Here is a 12472-nt window from a genome sequence, read left to right as displayed (position 1 = left end):
TTTCATAGTCCTACACAAGTAAGGTGGGAAGAAGTCTTCAGAGTACCTAATTTATATTTCCATTGTATCACTAAGGAAACATCCAGAATGAAGACAAAATAGTGCTCTAGATGAATTAGCTACACAATGGTTAGGCCAACTTCAGATCTTCTGGTATAGATTTTTTCCTTCAAAATACACTAAATATCAAGTAATTTATCTAGAACCAGAATTAAAATAATATTTAGCAGCTGTGAGGTGTATGTTTATTTTGATACTTATAATTAGGGTACAAGTAATTCAGGAAAAGAACCAGCTTGATTTTATATTATTTCTTTAAGACTGATTTTTTTTTTAAGACAGAGAGAGAGAGAGAGAGAGAGAGAGAGAGAGAGAGAGAGGAGAGAGAGAGAGAGAGAAGAGAAAAGAGAAGAGAGAGAGAACGAGAATTTTTAAATATTTATTTTTCAGTTTTCGGTGGACACAACATCTTTATTTTTATGTGCTGCTGAGGATGGAACCCAGCGCCCCGCGCATGCCAGGCGCGTTACCGCTTGAGCCTCATTCCCAGCCCAAGACTGGTTTTTAAAATAGTATCAAATTTGGGATCCTCAAATTTGACGTTAAGGAACATATTTCATGTTTGCTTTATCACAGATTTTTTAAGCTTAAAAAGCTCTCTCCAGCACTTGCTGATACTCTGGGTAGTATCAGCAGGTCCTCCAGATGCCTGTCCCTTAGATTTGTATTCCCCAATACTGTCCAGAAGTTTCCGTAGAAGGTCAAGTTCCTTATTAAATGCCTCCCCAGTAACATCCATTTTCCTCCGCAAAAGGATTCAGAGTGCAGACCGAGAGAGAGCAGCGTTAACGCAGTCCGCTCCCGACATCATATTGAAGTGATATGTATTTACAAGGATTATTTATTGTTGGTAATGCTTCATAAAAAATAATATCTACATACTTGAAAAAAGAATACAAGCCCTCCCTGTCATCACCATTATTATTTTCAGAGATGACGAATCAGCACTGGATAATCATTCTCTTCAAAACGTGTTCTGCAATTTCAACTTCTTGTCCAAGTATTATTTGTTGTTCCATAGTAGAATTTTGTTGAGAAGTTTTACAGCGGGCTCAAGGAGCAAATACGGTCTCAAGACTGTGCCTTCCGAAAAAAACAGTCCAGCCTCGGGGCTGTCAACTGCCAGGGGCTGATGGGGGGAGGAACCAAGTACAGACTGTAAGCAGGCGGAACTAAGAACCCGGCTGCGGAAAAAGGGACAGTGCTAGCGCCGTGAGGGGGCGGGTCCAATAACGGCTTGTTTTCTATTGGGTGGTGCGGCCCGTTTTGCGCATGTGCGGGCCGTTTCAAACCCCGCAGCGCGCGGGTCTTCTTGTTTGTTGAGGACGGAGCCAATTGGGCAGGGAGCGACGGAAGCGCGTGCACCCGGGAATTCAGGGGTGTTCCTGGGCCTAGGTCTAACCGCCTGTCAGGTGTTTGGGTATGTGCTCTGCCTTCTCCAGCAGTAGCTCCCGTGGACTTCCTCCTCAGATTCCCTGCGTGGGCGGAGCCGGGCCGGAACATGGCGAAGTCGGGTCTGGTAAGTTCGGGCCCTGGGCCCTGGCCCCTGCCCGAGAGCAGAAAAGCGGCCGCCCTTGGTTTGGGCGGCCTAGCTGGGGAGAAGGAAATGTTGGGCCGAGGACACCGTGGCTTCTCCAGGATTTCCGTAGAAAACCATAATTTCCTTATATTATTTTCTCAAAGTTTCATGTAATTGCGTTTTTTCTCTAACTGCGTTTTCTCTCTATAAAACTTGTGATTTCTACTTGTTAGTTTAGTTGTATTTCCTAGACCTCCAAATGCTACCTACCTATATTAGACGTATACCTTTGTTTCAGTTTTGCTGGTCTGGAGAAAGAGATTATTGATTATGTAACGCGTCTGGAAAAAAAATCCGACGTACTCTTGTCAAAATGTTGAGACTTGTATGCAGTTGAGGCTAATATTTATGGGAGCATTTCTTATTGAGAAAATCTTATAAAAAGCAGCTATTAGTTAAAAGGTGCAACTTTGAATGACTAATGAGGACAAAGAACACTTTGTTTCCATGTTTCCAAGTACCCTCAATATTCAGTAGTCTGTATTTTAGACTTTGCTATGATATTCTAAAACTCATCATTTCTTATCCTAAGTTTGTATTTTCTGATTCATTTCTTTTAAGAAAATATTCAACATGATGATCCCCCATTATGTAAAGTTATGTATGCTTAGAGATATATGAAAGGATAGCATAGTGTGTGCTTCTACGAAGAGCATGTACATTGTTTACATTATACATAATCAGAAAAAAAGCCATTCTTGGGGAAGATGAGACTAGAACTTGCCAAATCACTACAGTTCTCTTTTTTTAAAATATTTTTAGTTGTAGATGAACACTTAATTTATTTATTTTTTATGTGGTGCTGAGAATCAAACCCATGCCTCACATGTGCTAGACAAGTGCTCTACCACTGAGCTACAACCTCAATCCCTACAGTTCATTTTTCAAATGCCTGTCATAAACTTAGAACTCTTTTTGAACCTTTTAGTTCTAACATTTGACTGCTATAACCCATTTAAAAGACAAGGGGAAAGAGAAATTGGGAGGTTCTGCTCAGCCATTCCTGTGGTTCTCAAGGCAGGGGTGGGGGCAGAGGGTGAATTGCTCTGTGGAACGTATTTGGTAATGATTTGGAGAAATTTTTGTTTTTTCCTAGGTAGGGGTGATGTGGAGGATGAGGGAGTGCTACAGGTCACCTAGTGGGCAGAAGAGGAGGGTGCTGTTAAGCATTCTTAATGAATGGCACAGGCCCCCACAACAAGGAATTATCCCATCCAAAATATCAGTAGTTGGGGTTGACAGATCCCAAATATTGATATACAATATTATATTTTTTGAGAAACATAATTTCACTTTGAATGAAAAAACCCACATTGAAATCAACTGAAGAATAAGTTGAAAGTGACAGTGTATATTTATTTTGAAAATTAGAAATTTTTATGTTCCAACTCGTAGAATTTAGGAACCTTATTTGTCTTGTTCATCACTGGCTTTCTTTCTTTCTTTTTTTTTTTTTTCATTACTGGCTTTCTAGTGTGCTTAAATAACACTTGGCATTCTGATAGATTAGTATTTGTTGGACAAACGAATTTCCTGGAATCTTGGCCTTAAAATTTTCCTACTTAAAAGAAGAACAGGTAGTACTTTACAGGTTTTAAGTTTCAGGGTGCAGATTGGGAAAGCCTTCAATTTATTAAGTGAAATAGAAAAGTGGCTATAAATTAGGCTTTGGAAGTTTGTGTAATATTCTCAGAGTTGAATTTTTACTTTATTGTTTCACAGTGTTGAGTACTAGAAAGAGACATAGGTGCTTGAATTAAAAGTTCCCATCTTTGTTTTACTCTAATCAGAGTAGTAAAGATCAAAAATACAAACAATAATAAATGCTGGTGAGGTTGTAGGGAGAAAGGAACACTTTTACATTGCTGGTGGAACCGCAAACTAGTACAACCACTCTGGAAAGCAGTTTGGAGATTGCTCAGAAAACTAGGGATGGTACCTCTACGTGACCTAGCTATCCCACTCCTGGGTATTTTCCTCAAAGATCTAAAATTGGCCTACTACAGTGACACAGCCACATCAATATTTATAGCAATATAATTCACAATAGCTAAATTATGGAATCAACCCAGATACCTGTCAGTAGATGAATGGATTAAGAAATTATGTTCATGTTCTATTCAGCCATTAAAAAGAATGAAATTATTGCATTTGCTGGTAAATGGATGGAAATGGAGACTATTGTGCTAAGTGAAATTAGCCAAACTAAGAAACTCAAAGGTCAAATGTTTTCTCTCATATGATAAAGCTAGAGTAAAATAAAGGAAAGGGAGAGGGGAAACTAGGAAAACATAAAGAACCAATCAAATAAATTAATAGATGAGTGAAAGGAAGTCTAGGAGAGTAGAGGAAGAAGATGGGGAGGTTGGGAGGATTGGAGGAAAAAGGGGGGATCATGAACTGAAATTGATTTCCATGCATGTGTGAGTTTATTGGGATGAACCCAACTACTATGTGTAACCATTAAGCTAAAAAAAAAAAGTCTCCATCTTTGAATAATGGCAAAACTATTATAATAACAGGACAGAGGGTATATATAGCACAGTAGTAGAGTACTTGGTCTAGCCTGCACAGGGTGCTGGGTTTGATCCCCAGCACTCGAAAACCAAACAACAACAACAACAAAAAGACTTGTAGGGCTGGGGTTGTGGCGCAGCAGTAGAGCGCTCTTCTTGCATGTGCGAGGCCCTGGGTTCAATCCTCAGCAACACATAAAATTAAATAAAATAAAAAAAAATATATAAAAAAGACTTGTAATATAACAGAGACCTGATAGATATTTCTGTCTCTTAGTTTGTCATCTGTAAAATACATTCCATCTTTTATTTCTTAGGTACTTCGTGAATATGATAAACTCTCACCTTCATTAAAGAAAGACTTTTAAAATAAATTTTCTTATTGACATCTTTTTTTCTAATTTTTTAAAATTGTGGATGAATCTTTATTTTATTTATATATCTTTTTTTGATATTATTATGGCCTACAGACTAGGCAAAGGTCTGGGAAGAGTATAAACTAGCTCAAGACAAAGTTCTTAAGTTTCTTAAAATCTAATAGAGGCTTTTGTTTTTCTATTTCTATTTTTCTTCCTTTCCTAAATAATTCAATTCTAAAACCATTAAGTGGAACCAAGCAAGACAAGTATCCCTGTGGTTGGGGAACTCTAGTGGCTCAGAGCAGGTATGTAGGACCCTAAGCAGGGTTGAGAGGTTAGCCTCTTCAGGATGCCAGTGTGTGAGTCAGGTGAATATTGCGTCCAAGTGAGTAAAGGGCAGCTTGTGTGGGGCATATGAGTTCAAGCACAAATAGGAGATATGCACATAGGAGGATTCCTGGAAAGGTGTTGGAACCCCAAGTGGGGTGAAGGGATCATTTCTATGGATAGACGTTTTAGTGTGGAGTAGGGAAGGCATGTATGCAGAAGGGGAAATGTTGGCCTAACATGGTAAGTGAGCCTAAGTGGTATCACAAGGACATCTTCACAGGACAGTGCCTTGCCTAAGGTGTCAGAGCCTGAGCTGAGTAAAGAGGGAATATGTATGACAGAGGTGATTGAGTCCCAGGGGGAGAGCTTCTGTAACTGACAGGAACGTGGGAAGTTTGAGGCCTAGCAGTGTACGGAAGTGCCATGATGGGGGTTAGTACGTATCTCCAAGTTGATAGGCTTGGAGAATGCTCAAATAAGTGAGGGAGTATGTGTGTATTTTTCATTATTAAGATTTTTTCTTGCTCTTTGTTCAGTGTTTATAGTACGCTACTTTGGTTTTATGAATCTAGCATTTCAGATATCTTTTTGAAGGTATTAGAACTTTCTTATTTTTGAGGTTTTCTTCTTTCCCATCATTGATATTAGTTTTTCCTTGGATCTTTTTTTATTTTTTAAAAAATTATATCTTCATTTTTTTTTTCCATTTTTGTTTCAGGGACTTAATGTGTGGCAATCCATATTGTTAATTATATTTGAAACTGAGACAAACAAATACTGTTTGGGATAGGAGAAGCTTGAGTCTACTGTTCTGTATAAAGGTTTTCCTTTAATTGTACTGCTTTTATTCTCTTTTCTTGATCCTTGCCTCCTTTAGTTCTTAATTTCCTAGTTACGCACTTTTTAATGGCTTTTTCCTAGCCAAATCAGCATCCCTTCTCATTGACCACAGTATCCTATGAGCTTACTTTAGGCTGCTATTGCTTTCACTTCTGTTTCATCATTCATTACTCTTCATGTATTTTTTTTATCTTCCAGTAATTTGTTAAGTTTGTTTATGTAAATGGTGTTATCTTTCATGATCCTTTTTCATAGTTGTTTTATGTCATGTTAGTTCTTTATTATTCTTTTAGTGGGAATCTTCCTGTGGGGAAGGGATATAGTAGATATTGGTAGTCAACCAACTTGAATAACTAGAAGCCCAGATAGGTTTTTGATAATGGAAAAAGTATGAGTGGAGGAGAAGGAAAAAGAGGAATAAAATAAATTATACCTGGTTAGGGGTGAGGAGATAACATCAAAAATGTTTGGAAATAGTAGGTATGAGATTGCTAGGAGCCACAAGCAAATATACGATGTATGGCACCTTTGGTTGTAAAGTGACGTGACGCCAGCTAGCCACTGAGATGACTATGTTAAGATTTACATTCTTATGGAAATTGGACTCCCGCTGTTCACCTTGGCCTGCTACCGGACTCATGTTACTCATGTTACGGACTCATGTTACCAGACTCTTGGAGAGTTCCCATTGGTTGGGGAAGGATAGTAGGAGGAAGTTCCGGGGGAGGTCCGGGGACCCCGGGTTCCGGGAGACGCGCGGTTCCGGTGGACGCCCGCGTGGCAGGACCGGGTTTGGCTTGCCGGCGGTGGTTTTTTCGAAATAAAGTTTTGTTCCTGCTTGAGTGGCTCGTGATTCTGTGCCCAGCCAAGACTGCGGCATGAGATATATTTCTCTTCTACTCGATCCATTCTCTCTCATTGTAACATTATGATAGGTGATTAAAAATACTTAATAAATAAAGAAATGAACATTTTTGGCATGCCATTATTGGAATGAAATTAGTTTGAAAGTAAGTTGTATTTGATTACATTTGAAGTAAAAGTAGTAAATTGCCAATTAACTTTTCTTTCAGGATCATCTCAAAAATGGCTACAGAAGAAGATTTTGCCGACCTTTCAGGTAATTTATGGTTATTTATATATATTTAACCTTGTAAGACTTATGTTCTAATACTGACTCTGCATTATTATCTTTGGCACATCATCTTTGATTTGGTCTTTAGAAAGTGGATTTTTAAATGAAGAAAGGAAAAACTGTTACTTTCTAATATATATTATGATTTGTGAGTACATGTACATATATTGTGATTTGTCAATAGCAGACAGACCTGATTTAAAAAAGTAAATATGTTAGGTAGAAGTTAAAAAAACTAGATCTTATGAATCAGAGCCAGAAGACTGATATGTTAGGCATTAGGTATCTTTTATACACTTGAATAATCTGTCCTAAAATCCCTGGAATAGGCCAACCAGATGTAAATACACACAAACCTATGTAGATGCACACTTTATAAAAAGCAAAGAAGATGGTATTTGTAGAATAGCTTAATGCTAACTAGTCTCAGGGAAATGACTGATTTTGTGTTTTTCTGCAAAGTTCTAAAGGAAAGTTTATGCATATATTGGGATGATAATTATTGGTCTAGGTATTTCTGAGATCTTTCAGTAATAAAATTCTGTGATGCATTTTTAGTCAGCTTTTTTTGTGACTGTGACCCCAAAACCCAACAAGAACAATTAGAAAAGGAAAAGTTAATTTTGGCTCAGTTTCAGAGGTCTCATTCGATGATAGATGACTGACTCCATAGCTCTGGGCTTGATGTGAGGCAGAACATAATGTCAGAGGGGTATGGTGGAGGAAAGTGGCTAAGGACAAGGCCACCAGGAAGCAGAAAGAGAACCACTTACCAGGACAAAATATCAACCCCAAAGGCATTCCCTCAGTGATCTATTTCCTCCAGCCACACTTGACCTGCCTATAGTTATGGCCCAGTTAATCCCTGTCAGTGGATTCATACACTGACTTGGTTAAGTTCTTATAACCCAATCAATTCACGTCTTACACTTTCTTGTGTTGTCTCACACATGAGCTTTTAGGGAACACTTCATATCTAAGTAATAACAATGGATGACCTATTAATGTATTGTTGATCACAGTCTTGAGTTACTTTATAACATAATACTTTTCTAATTCAAGAATAAAAGGAATGTAAATGAGGAGTTAATAAACTACAGCCCATAGACTGGCTAATTGTTTTGTCATAGATTTTGGTTCAGTTTTATTGGAACAGAGCTAGAATGGCACAGTTGAGTAATTATGACAGACTATATGGTTTATAAGTTAAAATATTGACCAATTAGTCTCTTGAGCCAAAGTGTGCCCTTGTCAGAGGTGCATATCAGAATTTTGTACTGATTGAAATCTACGTGTCTTTCAGCCGGTAGATGATTAAAGACTGTGGTACACCGCAGCATAGGATACTGTTTAGCACTGAATAGGAATGAACTGTTGATACATAGTACTTGTGGAAACACATATAATATGTATGAATCTCCAGAGAATTATGCTAAGTGAAAAATTTCAATGCATGCTTTTTGATTATTTATATACATTTTTTTTTCTTTTTAATGACAGAACTTTAGAAATGGGGGCCAGATTAGTGCTTGCCAGGAGTTAGGAATGTGAGGTTAGAGAGAGGTGGACATATTTATAAAAGGCAATAGGGAGATCTTTATGGTGATCCGACAGTTCAGTATTTAGACTCTGATTGTGATATTAGAACCTACAGATATAGTATGTGGTATAGAACTAAATACACACCTACAAACAGACTTACAGAAATGAGTGCATATAGAACTGGAAATCTGATAGGTAGATTTTTACCAATAACATCCTGGTTGTGATATTATGCTGTAGTTTTGCAAAGTGATACTGTTGGAGGGAACTGGATAAAGTGAACAAAGGAGCTCCTTTATTTTGTATAACTGAATGTGATTCTAAAATCAATGTATTTCTATAATCAGTATACTTGTTACTGAACTGACTGATAAGCTGTTAAATTAATGATATTGAGTCAAAAGTGTAGTTGAGAATTTGTAGGGAGGTGTAGGTTGCTATTAGGACTTGTGACTGTAAAGTCATCATTAAAGAAGCTGCTCTTAGATAGGCAGAATTAATATTATCAAAATGACCATACTTACAAAAGCACTATACAGATTTAATGCAATTCTGATCAAAATTCCAATGACATTCCTCATAGAAATAGAAAAGGCAAACATGAAATTCCTCTGGAAAAAGACCCAGAATGGCTAAATGAATCCTTAGCAGGAAGAGTGAAGCAGGTGGCATCACTATACCAGACCTTAAACTATACTACAGAGCAATAGTAACAGAAACAGCATGGTATTGGCACCAAAACAGACTGATAGACCAATGGTACAGAATAGAGGACACAGAGACTAACCCACAAAACTATAATTATCTTATATTAGACAAAGGTGCCAAGAATATGCATTGGAGAGAATATAGCCTCGTCAACAAATGGTGCTGGGAAAACTGGAAATCCATATGTAACAAAATAAAATTAAATCCCTCTCTCACCATTCACAAAACTCAACTCGAATACAACCAGAGACCTGTGTATAATAGAAGAAATAGTAGGCCCCAAATCTCCCATCATGTGGGATTAGGCCCCAACTTCCTTAATAAGACTCCTATTGCACAAGAATTAAAACCAAGAATCAATAAATGGAATGGACTCAAACTAAAAAGTTTCTTCTCAGCCAAAGAAACAATCTGTGAGGTGAATAGAGAGCCTACATCCTGGGTGCAAATTTTTACCCCTTACACATCAAATAGAGCACTAATCACTAGCAGATATAAAGAACTAAAAAAACTAGACACCAAAAAACCAAATAACCCAATCAATATATGGACCAATGACTTGAAGAGAACTTCTCAGAAGATGAGGTACAATCAATCAATAAACACATGAAAAAATGTTCATCATCACTAGCAATTAGAGAAATGCAAGTCAAAAGTATTCTAAGAGTTCATCTCACTCCAGTCAGAATGAGCTATTATAAAGACAAACAACAGTAAGTGTTGGTGAGGATGTGGGAAAAAAGGTACATTCGTACACTGCTGGTGTGGGACTGCAAATTGGTGCAGCCAATATGGAAAGCAGTATGGAGATTTCTTAGAAAATTGGTAACAGAACCACCATTTGACCCAGCTATCCCTCTCCCCGGTCTATACCCAAAGGACTTAAAAACAGCATACTACAGGGACACAGCCACATCAAGGTTTATAGCAGCACAATTCACAATAGCTAAATCGTGGAACCAACCTAGATGCCCTTCAGTAGATGAATGGATTAAAAAATGTGGCATATAGTTCATTTCTCTCCTTGTTTATTTTCCCATTCCCCTCACAACCTCTTATATGTAATTTTGTATAGCAATGAGGGTCTCCCTCCATTTCCATGCAATTTAAAATTGGGGGTTCATAACCCACTTCAATCTAATGTATGAAATATGATATGTCAAGAGCTTTGTAATGTTGTGAACAACCAATAAAAAATTAAAAAAAAATAAATAAAAAATAAAAATTAAAAAAATAAAGAAAAAAAAATGTGGCATATATACACAATGGAATATTATTCAGCAATAAAAGAGAATAAAATCATGGCATTTGCAGGTAAATGGATGCAGTTGGAGAAGATAATGCTTAGTGAAGTTAGCCAATCCCCAAAAAACAAATGGTGAATGTTTTCTCTCATATAAGGTAACTGACTCATAGTGGGGTAGGGAGAGGGAGCATGGGAGGGGACGTGGGGTAATTAATGATGATTGAATGTGATGATCATTATTATCCAAAGTACATGTATGAGGACACGATTTGGTATGAATATATTATGTATATAACTCGAAATATGAAAAATTGAGCTCTATATATGTAATAACACTTGTAATGCATTCTGCTGTTATATATAAATTTTTAAAAAGTTAAAAAAAATAAAAGCATTTCAGGGCTGGGGATAATAATAGTTCAGTGGTAGATCTCTTGACTTGAATGTGCAAGGCCTTGAGTTTATTCCCTATCATCACATTTAAAAGAAGAAAAAAAGCATTTCAGGATTAATGGGATTCATTCTAAAAACTTTATGTTCTTATTGAAATACAGCTGTAGTCTAAAACAATTTTTAACAATATTTAACAGGAATAAAATTGTTTATGTAACATGACATACTTTTTTTCATATTATAAAGAGAAGAGTTCACTTGAGGGAACTCTTGGATCCTTAAGTACTTTTTTTGTATTCAAATAGTAAAAATATTTTTTCTAAGCTGAATCTGATGATGCATACCTGTAATTCCAGTGACTCAACAGACTGAGGCAAAAGAATCACAAGTTTGAGGCCAGTCTCATCATCTTATTGAGATCCTATCTCAAAATAAAAAAGACTGGGGATATGGCTTAGTGGTAAAGCACCTCTGAGTTTAGTCCCTAGTGCGAGAGTGGGTGAGTGGGGGCATGCATATACACACACATGTTTTTCTATTAAATTAAATAATTGACATTTCTTGATGATAAGATATGGATTTTCAAATAAATGGTAATGAATAATAAGTATCTTTCAGTAATGATACATTTCCCTTTTTTTTTTTTTTTTTTTTTTTTAGGGTACCCGACATTAATACAGGGCAAGGCCAAAACATGCTGGAAATCTTACAAGACTGTTTTGAAGAAAAAAGTAAGACTTCATTTCTGGATAGACTTTGAGTGTTGGAATGAATGAAAATGTAAATTTGTCATGTTAATTAATATCAAATGCAGCAAGTATATTCTAGTGTTTAAACTTATAAAATATTTTCCTCAGAATTTTGAGTATATATACAGTTTTTTTTTGTAACTACTGGTATATTAAGTACAGTATTGATTTTTTTAAAAACACAGTAATTTGCAGTGATTTGTAATCTGGAATTCCACACATAATTATTATACACAAGACAAAGTATTTCATTTATGAGTTGAGCATCCCTAATCTGAAAATCCAAAATCTGACATGCTCCAAAATCTAAAATTTTGAGTGTGGACATGATGTTACAAGTGGAAATTTCCATATGAGGAATCTTTTATTTCATGCCCCAGATTATTAAGCATTATGTAAAATTACCTTCATAACAGTGTATCAGGTATATATGAATCAAATAAATTTTGTGTTTATACCTGGGATCTTTCCCCAAGATCTCATGTATTCACAGATATTCCAAAATTTGAAATTATAAAATCCAAGTCACTTGTGGGCCTAAGCATTTTGGATAAAGAAAACTCTGATAGAAATAAATGTGCAGAAGTCTTGGGATCAGTAGAGTTTGAGATAATTTTTTGCTAGTTTATATCCCTTTTTAAGTAGCAAATTATGGCAAAAAAAATTTAAGTGCTGATCAGCATCAGAAGGTATTAGAATAAGAAAGAAGGCCAACCAAGAAAATAATGAGTGTTTTAGCTAGCTTTTTTGCTGCTGTGACTAAAAGACCTGGCAAGAACAATTTTAGGAAGGAAAAGTTTATTTTGGAACTCATGATTGCAGAGATCTCAGTTCATAAACAGCTGGTTCTATATCTCAGTGCTTGAGGTACAGCAGAACAACACGTCAAAGAGTGTGTTGGAGGGAAGTAGCTCACATGATGATCAGGAAGCAGAGAGAGACTTCACTTGTCAAATATATATACCACAAAGCTATGCCTCCAAGGAAGGCACTTCCTTCAGTCACACCCTATCCA

At 36.6% G+C, this 12472-nt stretch overlaps 1 protein-coding gene across 3 annotated transcripts in view; it reads left to right on the top strand.

Annotated features, from left to right (window-relative positions):
* The first annotated feature begins 471 nt into the window (after positions 1-471).
* The window catches only part of CENPC (centromere protein C), a 59296-nt gene continuing 47295 nt past the window's right edge, over positions 472-12472 (top strand). For all 3 annotated transcript variants that reach the window (XR_014023173.1, XM_081303054.1, XM_081303053.1), the window contains exons 1-3: positions 472-1579; positions 6758-6804; positions 11369-11439. Coding sequence is in view for 2 of the 3 variants with exons in the window: in XM_081303054.1 (XP_081159180.1) it covers positions 1562-1579; positions 6758-6804; positions 11369-11439 (136 nt within the window). In the remaining variant the exon portion in view is untranslated. The remainder of the gene's footprint in view (positions 1580-6757; positions 6805-11368; positions 11440-12472) is intronic.

Source organism: Spermophilus citellus (genome assembly GCF_964194105.1).
Source record: "Spermophilus citellus genome assembly, chromosome: 8".
Classification (NCBI taxonomy): Eukaryota; Metazoa; Chordata; class Mammalia; order Rodentia; family Sciuridae; genus Spermophilus; species Spermophilus citellus.
This window is presented reverse-complemented; position numbering and strand designations above follow the sequence as displayed.